This window comes from Paramormyrops kingsleyae, chromosome 12, assembly GCF_048594095.1.
Source record: "Paramormyrops kingsleyae isolate MSU_618 chromosome 12, PKINGS_0.4, whole genome shotgun sequence".
Classification (NCBI taxonomy): Eukaryota; Metazoa; Chordata; class Actinopteri; order Osteoglossiformes; family Mormyridae; genus Paramormyrops; species Paramormyrops kingsleyae.
In genome coordinates, this window is record NC_132808.1 from 31,334,566 (window position 1) to 31,347,327 (window position 12,762).

The window sequence follows — 12,762 nt, forward strand, 5'->3', positions numbered from 1 at the left end:
CCGGAGCCTATCCTGGTAAGTATGGGCACATGGCGGGGACAAACCCTGGGCCGGCGCCAACACACCACAGGTCACACACACACAATCGCATCACTCACACCTTACGGGGCCAATTTAGTGTCACCAATTAACCTATAGTGCATGTCTTTGGACAGTGGGAGGAAACACACACCAACACGGGCAGAGCAGGCAAACTCCACGAGGAAATGCCCCACGGCCGACCCGGGAATCGAACCCTGGACCTTCTTGTGAGGCAACAGCGCTAACCACTGCGCCACCATGCTGCCCTAGTAAAAGCACTTGTTCAACTTAATTGATCTGACCTGATAAAGGTAATATCACACTGTAATAAAACAAGAGTTATCAATAACAGGTGGTGTACCTCTTCACTGTTGGGTTCAGTCACAGGATGCTGAATAGTCCCCATTACCCATAACTGATTTGGAGTCTAATTTTCCTCGGTTCTAATTGGGTGGTTATCCCAACCAATTGGAATGGCATCCAGGGCAGCTTGCAATCTAGGCACAAACACGTAGTGGCAACAGAAGAGGTGCATTGTGTTTGACAGGTCAAGAAAACCATCACCCACTAGTGAGTGAAGCACGTCGTAGCAGATGTTTGTGACGGCACACCACAGGTCTCTCCACAACCTTTCAATCCTGGAAGGAGAGTCATATTAGTAAAAATATAATGCAGAGCCATGTTGTTATAGCTTCTCGTCTGAAGAAGAAGCCTTTAAAAATTTGCAGCATTTAATTAGTCTAGTTAGCAGTAAAATACTATATCCTGGTAGTTCTGAGAAATTTTGTTCAAAGCAGTGTACTATAGCGTCTCTAAATGTCATATATACTCAATACAAGGTGGGGCTCCTTCACTATTTTATGGGGGGATAAAGATAAAGACATTTCAATAAAGATCAGATTAGTCCATGTTCCTGTAACTGCACTTTCCTGAGGAAATCCAAATTCATCACCTGACTGTTGAGAAAAGGCCAGTGCCATTGACAGGTTGTTGTTGGCAGCACCCAGATACACGATCTGTTAGAAATATGTAAATAATGTGGGTTTAAATAATCATAATGTTCAGTGATGTGTACATGCTGTTACGTGCCCTGCAGGATGAGTTGGTCATGCAAGGAATCCTGCCAGAGCCTGGAGATCTCTCGGGTGTTGCACCTTGCCCAGCCTGGTCGCCTACGACGGCGGAAGCCGGAGGCCCGAGGTCTCGGCCTCGCATGGATCCCAGGGATCCCGGCTCGTCTAAGGAGGATCTCCTCCTTACTAATCGGCTTAGGGAAACCGAGTTGGAGATCAAGAGACAGGACTGCCAGGCCCAACTCTTACGGATTAGGGCTTTGGAGTTGGAAGCTGAGCGGGACGCTGCCGTGCAAAGGGCAAGGGTAGGCCAGCCACAGCCTGTTCCTCTGCCACGCAAGGTAAGCACGCCCCTTGAAACTGCTCGCTCCACCGCTCATGCCGGTGTAGGCTCGAGAACGTGCGTCCTTGTCCTCAGTCTCCGCTGGGTCTAACTCGATCCCTTGAGAGGGAGAACATTGGATTTGACGTGAGTCGCCATATTGGACTCATACCCATATTTCGAGAGAACGAAGTAGACGCCTATTTCCCTATCTTCGAGCGCATCGCAACCACTTTGAATTGGCCCAGGCACCGTTGGTCGCTTCTGCTTCAATGCAAACTCGTAGGGAAAGCTCAGGAGGTATGTTCGGCTCTTGGATTAGAACAGAGTCTAGATTATGATGTGGTGAAGGCCACTGTCTTAAAGGCTTATGAGTTAGTGCCCGAAGCATACCGGCAGAACTTTCGGAAACTTTGTAAATCCGCCCAGCAAACCCACGTGGAATTCGCTCGGGAGAAGTCACTCCTCTTTGATAAATGGTGTACCGCTAGTGGTGTGACTGACTTTGATCATCTTAAAGAGCTGCTTTTGTTAGAGGAGTTTAAAAACTGTGTACCTGATCGTGTGGTTATCTATTTGAATGAACAAAAGGTGACGTCTCTTGTGGAAGCCGCCACCCTCGCTGATTAATTCGTACTGACCCATCGAACCGTGTTTGTTCCTACCCCTATGCCTCGTAAACTCCACCCTAGATCGGTGCCGACCCCTGAGACGGCTGTTTCTACCCCACGCGTAGAAACCAGGGAATGTTTCTACTGTCATGAAGTTGGTCATCTCATATCTGTTTGTCCTGCGCTTCGGCGCAAGAATACTCGTTTGGCTGTTAGGAAGGTAGGCTACATGTTGCCGATCGTGTTGATGTTCTGCCTCCAGCCCACTCTGTTGAACCTGCCTTCCAACCATTTGTATTTCCTGGTTTTGTTTCGTTCGATGATGCCGATGTAAATACCCCTGTGACTATTTTGCTTGACACTGGGGCTGCTCAGTCATTTATACTGGATAATGTGTTGCCCTTTACTGACTTGACATACACTGGTTGTGATGTTCTTATGCAAGGTATAGAGTTAGGAACGGTGAGAGTGCCTCTGCACCAAGTGTATTTGAAAACCGATGAATTCTGTGGTTTTGTTAAAGTGGCTGTTCGACCTCGTCTCCCTGTTTCGGGTGTTACGTTCATTTTGGGGAACGACATAGCGGGAGGAAAGGTAGTTCCACTACCTGAGGTAGCGTCAGATCCAGGGTGCTGCTCTGACAATTTGGATGTTGAATATCCTGCTGTATTCCCCACTTGTGTTCTCACTCGGTCCCAGGCTCGAAAATTTGCAGACATTGAGCTGGCTGCTACCCTTATGTCTGACTCCCCTCTAGCAACTTCTTCATTGTGCGATTTTGACACCCCTGTTGCTCGCCCTGTCCTTGATCCCCCTGAAGTTCCCTCCTGTCATGCCCCGATCGTCCGCTCCTCTCATGTGCCATGCCCCCTCGTTAACCTCATGTGGAATCCCAGTGTTTTACAGCTGTTTCTGATTGTTGTCATTTGTTCATTGTATTTAGTCCGCGTTTCCGTTTGTTTCCCCAGTCCGGTCATTGACGTTGTGATGTTGTGTTGTTTTGCGTGCTCTGTGTTTTGGGATTAAACTCCGTATTCCCCGATCCCTGGCTTCCGTTCGCCTGCTTCCCCGCTCCGCGCTACACGCGACCATAACAGAATGACCGGACTCCGCAAGAAAACACCTCAGATCGGTGAGGCTGAATACCTCGACCTCACTGACGAGGTTTTATATTGGCTAAATCAGCCCGAAATCCGGGATGATCCCGTACTACGGGCTATAGCCAGCCAGAGCAGGGACGTCTTAGAAGAGATGTCCCTGCCCGGAGACGCGCACCTTGTGAGGGAGGTGCGCGACAACGTGCGGCAGCTTCGGGAAGGAGCCGCCGCGTTCATGACGACGGGTTGCCATGGACAGCGGACTGCCAGACTGCTGCCAGCACGGATCGCCCCCGACACCGCTTCCCCCAGCACGGAGGAAGAAGCGGAGAGGCAGGAGACGGGAGGACACGCATGAGGTCTGTCTAGGGGCCGTCTACCTTTCCGCCGCTTGCCCTGCTGCGCATAAGGAGAATCCCCGCCCGATTCTCCACCCGGCGGTGTTCGCGGGTGACGTCACCGCCGCTTCGCTGCCCAAGCCTGAGCCAGCAGCCTGCCCCTTCTTCGGGACACGCCTGGCCCTTAAAGGGGCCAGGTCCATTAAGGACGCTATCCCGCGAGTTCCGCGTTTTCGGAAGCGGGCAGCGCCCCCCGTGGTTCCAGAGGCTGCAGCGCCCCCCGTGGTTCCTGAGGCTGCAGCGCCCCCCGTGGTTCCTGAGGCTGCAGCGCCCCCCGTGGTTCCTGAGCCACTGCCCTGCCTGGAGACGGCCAGGAGATTCTTCACCCTCCAAGGTCTCTACTGGCGGGTGGTGGGTGAACCCGCCCTAAGGGGCTCCCTGGAGGCAATCGCGCTCCTGGAGCAGCTGCGGAGGGAGTTCGCAGCAGTGACCCCTGAGTCCCCGCTCCAGCAGCTGATTCTTGCAGAGGAGACCTTGAGGGAGCTGCTCCGTTTGCGTTCGGAGCTGGCTCCTCCCGCGCCTGCAGAGGCGCCCGTGTCATCTCCTGCTCCTGCGGCACCCCCAGAGGCGCCTGTGTGTGCTCCTGAGGCGCCTGCTGCGACCCCCGAGGTCCCCGTCGCCCCTGTGTTGCCTGTTCAGCTCCTCGAGGCCCCTGCTCTGTTCCCCGAGGTACCTGTGATGCCTGCAGCGCCCACTGAGGCTGCTGAGCCAGCGGCTGCTGCCCCTCCCGAGGCCCCGGTCCAGGCGTCTCCTGAGCTCCCCGCGGCCCCTGAGCTCCCCGCAGCCCCTGAGCTCCCAGCTCAACCCCCTGTGGCGCCCCCTGCTGGCCATGTGTCGGCAGTGCCCGCTGTGGCGCCCCCAGTGACTCCCGTGCTCCCTGTGACTCCCGTGCTCCCTGTGACTCCCGTGTTCCCCGTGACTCCAGTGCTCCCAGCTCAGTCCCCTGTTGCTACTGCTGCTGCTATGGCGCCCCCTGTTGACCCGCCACCCGAGGCCCTTTCTGCACCCCCTGAGCTCCCCGCGGCCCCTGAGCTCCCCGCGGCCCCTGAGCTCCCCATGGCTCCCGAGGCCCCTGTCCCTGAGGAGGTCCCTGACTGCTGCCCTGATGCTCCTCCCTCCATAGTGGAGTCGGAGGGGGACCTTGAGTGGGATCCCGCGGGGATTGCCTTGGTTTCCCCCGTGGCTTCCCCTGTGACTGCCCCCGTGACTTCCCCTGTGACTCTGCCACCGTCACCCCGGTGTGACAGACCCCAGCCGGGTCCCCGCCTCTCGGTCTCCCGGAAGGGGAGGGGACACCTGCGCGGGGGTCGGGTCCCGCCCACCCTACCCCCCGGCTCGCCTGCGGTCCCCCTGGCTGCGGCTCGGCGGCTGCCTGCAGTCCCCCTGGCTTCGGCTCGGTGGTCGCCTCCGGTCCCGCCTCCGGCGCCTTGTCGGCCGGCTGCGGTCCCGCCTCCGACGCCTCGTCGGTCGACTGCGGGTCCCCTGCCTCCGACTCGTCGGTCGCCTACGCCTTGGCCGGCGGCGGCTGCGTCTTCGCCTGCCGCGGCTGCTGCTCCCTCCTTCCCTCCGCCTGTGTCCCCTTCATCTTCCTCCTTGACTCCTCCTTTGCTCCCTTCGCCTTCCTCCTCCTCACCTTCGGCCTTCCCTCCTGCTCCCTCCTCGCGGTCGCCTGTGGCCCCTGCGGCTTCCGCCCCTCGCCTGCTGGGGTTCCCTCCGGCTCCCTGTTTCCCCCCGCCCTTTGCCTTTGTGCCCCCTGTGTCTGCTCCTCGTCCTCCTGTTTCTCCTTCGTTCGCTCCTGGCCCCTTCGTTCCTCCCGTTGGTGTTTCCCCTGGGTCTCCGTTGTTGCCCCTGTGTCTGTTTGCTTTTCCCGTGGTTTGTCGGTGGTTGTCTGCGTTGATGTCCCTGTGTCTGTTCTGCGTGTCTGTCCTGTTTCCTGTGCTTCGTTGATGTGTTTTGCTCTTGTTTTTGTCTCTCCAGGTCCCGTGTCCCCGGTCTCGTCGCGTCCGTCGCCTCCCCTGGGGCGCGCCCGGTGTGCGCGCCTTTGGGGGGGGGTTCTGTCATGCCCCGATCGTCCGCTCCTCTCATGTGCCATGCCCCCTCATTAACCTCATGTGGAATCCCAGTGTTTTACAGCTGTTTCTGATTGATGTCATTCGTTCATTGTATTTATGTCATTCGTTCATTGATGTCATTCGTTCATTGAAACGTTCGTTTCCGTTTGTTTCCCCAGTCCGGTCATTGACGTTGTGATGTTGTGTTGTTTTGCGTGCTCTGTGTTTTGGGATTAAACTCCGTATTCCCCGATCCCTGGCTTCCGTTCGCCTGCTTCCCCGCTCTGTGCTACACGCGACCATAACACCCTCCACGAGGGAAGCCCTAGTTATGGCTCAGGGAGCAAATCTCTCCCTGGTGTCCTATCCTGCCTCCGCTGTCGAGAAGACAGACTTAAAGAACCACCCCACTGCGTGCGTTTTTTACGACCGCGATCAAGTGCGGAAAGTGTCCCCTCCAGACCTTGACATCTCGTTACCCTCGGTTGTTCGCAGGTGGTTTCTATTTCTCCTGATTCTCAGTTCTTTTGTTTTTGGGTGCTTTGATTGTGCAAATCTCGATTGTGATTGCGAACTCCTGTCGGGTTCGCTCTTGTGTGGGGGGGTGTTACGTGCCGTAAGTTCCAGGGTGAGCCCTGCAGAATCTCCGGACCTCCCTCCTTCGTCGTCATTCGCCAGCTGCATCTTGGCTCCGCCTTGCTGACCAGACCCCGCCCACGGCTCCTCCAATGCGTCGCGCGTCACTTCCTGGTTCCCGGAGTGAAAAGCCGGACAGCAAGACCCTTCGAGAGCTCTGCTCATATTTTGGATTGTTTTTGGTTAGCTTATTGATTGACTATTGTGTATGATGTGTTTTGGTTTCTCGGTTTACGATTTCTCGCTTTGCCCCTTCTCTACTTCTGCCCTGGTTTTGTTTGCTTTCTGGTTTTCGATCTTTCGCCCGGTTTTTGGTTTACGACTTCGCGTGCCCCTCGGACTCTGACGCTTTGCTCTGTATATGTGCTGTGTGTGTGTGTCTGGTGCGTCGGGAGTGGTTGCCGTTTTGTTTGATATACTTTGTGTGCACTAATTTGGTTAGGGAGTTAGGTATAGGTTTTGTTGTTTCTGTGTTCTTTGGTAGTTCAGTTGGATTTGGGTTTCGTTCAGTAGTTGGGGTTTTGTTCATTGTTTTGGCCATAATCACTCCTGAAGCTCTTGCACCAGGTTTGCTGTTCTGTGTCTGTCGCGTGTAAATAAAATAAGAAAAAATATATAAAAAAACACCCCTTTGTCCACGTGTGTTCCCTTGTGCACCACACCCTGTGTTTCCCTTATTCCCCATTCCCCTTTCCCTTCCTCTGTACGCCCCAACCCTAGACTGGGGTTCGTAACAATACATGCATCATACCTTTCTTGTGAAGTCATGAATGGCAAAGATCACAATATTGTACCTAATCACATTAAAGTACATCATGCAAAATATAATTCAACAGGAAACTGTTAAAAAAACATGTTTCACACCATATCAGCTTATGCTTGGAGTCTGTGAAGCAGAGATTTTGGGCCAGGTGTTGAATACGTCCGCCGCACAACACATCCTATCTGGTTCGGGCGAGAGAGGACGCCAAGAGTATCCACACGGTGCATGGAAGACCTCACCCTGTCCCAGTGCACCAGATGCCCTCTTGCCTGCAAGCTCCCCTTCACTAGCCAGTATCCAGTGTGAGGCATCTGCTTTATTTCAATGACTAAATGGTCAAGTTCCTCAGAACATGTGCTGTACTGTGCTCTGACAGATGTCTGATTCTGACCATCTGGGGTTTTGGCCAATCCTTTACAGCTTTAGCCTTGTCCTCATCCATCCCCACTCCTCCTGGTTGGATCAGGTACCCCAGGAACTTAACCATAGATCCTCACACTTTGCGTAGGAGGCGGCGCTGGAGAACCTGGCATACGTGATGAACATGTTCCATGGGCATGGAGTGAATGAAAATAATTGTACATGTTCACAAAACTAGTGCAGCAGGTCAGCCAGGACTTTGTTCATGAATGTCTGAAAGACCGAAGAACTGTTCACTGACCCACCCCCCTCTTGGATCCGGTTGTAGGCACTGCCCAGATTCAATTTGGTAAAGACCTGAGCTGCTTCCACCCAGAGTGGATGAGTAGGAGCGGTTCCCACCATTTCACCGCGATGTTCAGGACCCGGTAATCGATACATGGGTGCAGACCTGTGTCTTTACAAAGAAGAATCTGGAGGCGCCCAGCGGGATGGGCAGGCATATTATACCTTGAACGGGGAAACCAGACACGGGAGATGCTATCACAGGGGAGAACAGAGCGACACTATCAGAGAGACTTGGAGGGGTTACTGCACAGACAACACTGACCAGACTGGGGAGCAAAGGACAAGCAGGCACTAATATACAGGGACTAACATTCAAACAGGTATGATTAAATGAGCGGGAGGACAGGGGACGGCCAAAACAGAGCACAACAGACCCTGACAAACGCAAGAACTACCAATGATAGTGTAGTAAGTTAATGTAACTTACCAATAATGTAATAACTGAGTCGGCATAATGTATCAGCCAATAATGCATTTAAAATGATGCTTCTGGCAGTTTAATAAGAATGCAGTCACTGTTGGTATTTATCCATTTTATTTGGCATGGGTTCAGCAAAGCATTTCAAAATTGTGATTCTTTACTGATCTTGCGCTTTGCATGAATCTTCATGCGTCGCCTGATGTTAAGCCATGCCATAGAGTCCTTCCAGCGTTTCAATTGTCCGGCTCCTGCTGTCACTCGTGCCGCCACTTGTGCCGCTTGAAGGCGCAAATGAAAGGCTTCCGCTTCATGCACTGATCATCATTCCATTCTCCCAAGTCTGAAAGAAATCACATGAAGCAAACCCTCTATACTACTATAGATTCATGTTTTATGCCAATTAACACAATGCGTTTCTCAAAGCACTACTGAAGTTCCACAGGAAACATTCAGTATTCAACTCCTCTTCTCATTAAAAGAGGTCCAGGGAGGAGATGGCTTGTCCATCAGTTTGTTCTTTAATGTTTCTGCTGGAAAAACACACACTCGTCCAAAGTGAACATTTGGTCAATATATTACTCCAGTGACTATTCTGTAACCATTTTCCATGCTTCCCTCCACCATTCTCCCATCTACACCGCTCCCCTTTCTTACTTCTCCAGTTCATCTCCACACAGCCCTCAACATTACTGGCACCATCTGGTTGACCTGGAACCCAGTTCTCAAAATTCCAAGAAGAACCATCTGTCCAGATGAAGTCATTTGACTGTCAGGGGAGAGTGAGAAGGAACAGTATCACTGTTGGACACAGGTCACCAGCCTGATATTACCATCCCTGGTACACAGTAACGTTACAAGGCACATGGATGTCCCAGCCCTGTTCCCATGTCTCCATCACCTGGCCATCCCTTTGACCACCCAACCAGGTCCGTGGTGAGCGGGGGTTGAATTTCAACACGATGGCCAAGGCATCGGCATTTGCTTGTTCACTGTGCACGGAGAGCAGGTGACTCCCTGAAGCTTTTTGACTGCAAGCAGACTGGTACAGAAGAACAATTAATCTGAATGCAGTATAGCCGCAATACAGATGTCGGCTGATTGAGATACTATTAGAATGGAATCCTTAGGTTCATCTACAGAACCACTACAAAGTGAGGCACCTGGGGGACTGTTTGGGCTTTACCTCAGCATCAGAGAAGGAGAGTGGCGTGCTGAAATACCGTATACAGTAGCGGCCAGTTTGGTACCAGTGGCTGTAGCGGTCATCACCACAGTACTTTGGGAAGTTGTTGTAGTCTGATGGAGCACAGAAAACAATTCCATGGGGCTGTGCTATGATCAAGAGTCCTCATCTGTCTCATACTGAATTCTCCATGACATTATGAGGTTTTGGGAAACAGCCTTCACCTACGACTGTTGTGATGCATAGAATTCTCAAACTGAACTAAACAAATCATTTGGGGCCTGTTTGGATTCAGTGCTGAATGTCCCAGGCTTGTCACATGTCTGAAACCCAATGACCTGTTTAAGTGACCATTAGAATGGCTCAGAAAACTGACTGACCGTCATCCATTGCAGCAGGCATGGCAGACAGGCAGAGGAGTGCAATCCCCAGCAAGCTTGGAGTCATCATGTCTCAGTTCAGTCCCACAACACCTCCCTGCAGAGCAAACCAGAGGTTAGTTACTTTATCCCTGATACCATGTTGTTTAACCACTTGGTTCTCCCCACCCACCCTGAAATTGTTATTCAACATCATTCAAAGTGACACTTGTTAAAGCGATCGTCAATGCTGTGAATTATGGCCCTACTGCCACTGGAAAGATGACAACCCTGAAAGGAGGGAGGAAATTCCAGAGAAATGTCTTGTATTGTCAGAGGTTCTCAAATTGTGCACACCACCTCAGAATATATTTTGGCTCACAGTATAAATGGAGAGAACTCCATATACCACTAGAGGGAGGAGCCTCACATACTATTGTGTAAGAACAGGGTCATATGATCAGCAGGAGTCGACACTGAATAGACAACATCTAATGATATTAAGCTACTCTGGCAACTACCAATAAGGACAGAAATTACATGCATATCCCTAAATGGAGGCAAATGCATACAAATATGCAAGAATATACAACACACACACAAATGATCACTTTATTGGACCCCATACAGCCAGAGTCCACACCAAAACACAAACATAATGCAATCAAAAGCAAGAGAAGGTCACACAATTATGGTTCCCCGTAGCCTATAGATATGGTTGTGCAGAACCCACTACTTTCACTCACCCCTTAGGTACCACTGTCCCCACTACTTGGGCAGTGGTGGCTTGATAGTTAGGGTAGCGCACTTGTAATTGAAAGATTGCAGGTTCGAATCCCCCACCAGCAAGTCACCACTGAGGTACCCTGAGCAAGGTACCGTCCCCAAGCACTGCTCCCCGGGCGCCGACTTAGCTGCCCCCTGCTATGTCACGAAAGTCACATATGGGTCAAATGCAGAGGACACATTTCATTGTTGCGCACTGTCTGCTGTGGTGTGTTGACAATGACCACTGATCACTTAATTCTAAATTCTACTTCTGAAACACCCAGAGTTCAGCTGAAAAGCATAGCAGGACCACCCTCTAACAAACACTGAACACCCCTAGTCCTCCAGCCACCACAATACAAACATCCTACTGTACATGTGCTACAAGCAAGATTTGGACAACTTACCTGTGAAGATCTGTGACTCTTCTTTCTCTTTCCCTCTGGTTCATTCTGGACCATTTTATATACTTGTGTTGCACCCCTATTGTACGGATCCTCGTGTGTGCCACGCCCCCTCGTTTGCCTCGCGTGGAATCCCAGTGTCTTCAGCTGTTTCTAGTTGTGTTCATTAGTTTGGTGTATTTAGGTCCGTGTCTGTGTGCCTCTCGTTAATGCGGTCATTGACGTCGTTCTGTGTATGGAGTTAGAACCCTGCCAATACGTCACAAATGCCCCACGATCTGTACACAAACCGAATGTAATTTATAAATAACGAGCAATCCGCAAACGTGCACATCATGCTGTACAAATACAAAACATACATCTCACACAAACACAATGCGCTTTGCAAATACAAAACACTGCTGTCAAAACAATATAATGTGTTTTGATAATACAAACAAAACAAAAAGAGCGTCTATGGCAGCCCTATTCAATAGGCGGCCCACGGGCCAAAACCGGCCCATCAGTCATTTTGGACCGGCCCGCTGACTACCTCTTATTTATTAAATAGCTGCGATTTAACTGTAAGCGCGACAGTTTATAACATTTTACGGGACGTCGCGCAGCTGTTTACGCTCTTGATGGAAGGTTTATGACAGTTTACAACAGCGGGAACATGTCGCATTCAAAAGAGAAAAGACGTAAGGTTGACAGCGAAAATAGAAAATTTAACAACGAGTGGACTGATAAGTATGCACACATACAAAATGCTGAGGGAAAACCCATGTGCCTTGTCTGTCTTGTCATATGCTCGGTAAATAAAGAATACAATGTGCGGAGGCACTTCAAGACTTTAAAAGTCAGCAGTTTGTTTGTGATTTTTTTGAAGTTATGTTTGTTCTTATTTGTACAATATGATATCGTTATTACTGTTTATGTGAGTTTATGACTGTGACATTTGCTCTTATTTGCACAAAATTGTAATTATTGTTTTCTAGGCTTTATTTTATTTAAGCAAAAGCAAATACTGTCACTGTGAGTTTGTGACTCAGATGTCTTTTAAAATTAAAGCTGGCTGTGTTTTGCAGTTTTTATTATTTGCACTAGAAGCCAGTGGTTAATGCTATTTGACTCATTTAAATAAAATGTTGAAAATGCAGTGGTGCTTTGTATTAATGGGGTACAATACAAGAAATACAGAGAAATGTGCGGCCCACTGGCAAAAGCCGTATGACAATTTGGCCCAATGAAAAATCTAATTGAATACCCCTGGTCTATGGTATCAAGTAAATGGCTGTATTGTCAGTAGAACGCTGGTTGTTGTTATGTATCAGATAAAACATGAGTTTTGTCTGTAATAAAACGGAAGATGTGACTGAACTGTAGCGCGTGAGCGCGTGCTGGAGCTCCACGTGAGAGTCGCGCGCGCGCGCACACACACAGCGCGTTTACATCGCAACGAGTCCCGTATGTGTTTTTCAGAATCAGCTTTATTCGCTGAGTGTGCTGGTGCACACAAGGAATTTGTTTCCGGCAGCTGGAGACTTTCTAGTACACAGACAATAAATGAGACTATACAAACAATAAATTATACTATTAAGCAGTTACTTCTGTTTTCTGCACATAATTACTCAAATACTTTCACATACAGAAGAATCAATATTATCTGCACGTGTTTCGTTTCTGTGCGTTACAGCGCTTCTGAGTTATTACAAATGAAATAATAGTCGTCACGCAGGACTAACGTAGGGTTAGTAGTAATATTCTCAGAGTCGTGGTCTCGGCTGGTCTCGAAATAAAATCCCGAGTCCGATTTGTTCGTGTCCATGACAAGACCGAGTACAAATACGTCCGATTACGATTCCGAGACCGGAACCGAGTACTACCACACTACTCTTTCCTTTTTATAGTTCTGCATGGATCTAGTTTGTTCATGTTGAATATTTTAATTCTTCATTACCTGCAGAG

General features: G+C 50.3%; 1 protein-coding gene across 1 annotated transcript; it reads right to left on the reverse strand.

The window, feature by feature from the left end:
• Positions 1-8,198: 8,198 nt before the first annotated feature.
• LOC140577702 (lectin-like) lies at positions 8,199-11,164 on the reverse strand. Its single transcript, XM_072697950.1, has 6 exons — positions 10,819-11,164; positions 9,665-9,761; positions 9,285-9,397; positions 9,000-9,140; positions 8,756-8,867; positions 8,199-8,441 (listed from the first exon to the last, which is right to left on the reverse strand). Exons 2-6 carry the CDS (start codon positions 9,732-9,734, stop codon positions 8,356-8,358), a joined length of 522 nt encoding a protein of 173 aa, XP_072554051.1. The 5' UTR covers positions 9,735-9,761; positions 10,819-11,164; the 3' UTR covers positions 8,199-8,355.
• Positions 11,165-12,762: the final 1,598 nt, after the last annotated feature.

What these genes read in the sequence shown, in the direction of transcription:
- LOC140577702 (XM_072697950.1), bottom strand. Translation starts at nt 9,734, where the DNA reads ATGATGACTCCAAGCTTGCTGGGGATTGCACTCCTCTGCCTGTCTGCC. An exon ending in GTGGTCAAAGGGATGGCCAG is followed by an intron (nt 8,868 to 8,999) that starts GTGATGGAGACA and finishes CTCCCCTGACAG; the next exon opens with TCAAATGACTTCATCTGGAC. An exon ending in TGTGGAGATGAACTGGAGAA is followed by an intron (nt 8,442 to 8,755) that starts GTAAGAAAGGGG and finishes GATTTCTTTCAG; the next exon opens with ACTTGGGAGAATGGAATGAT.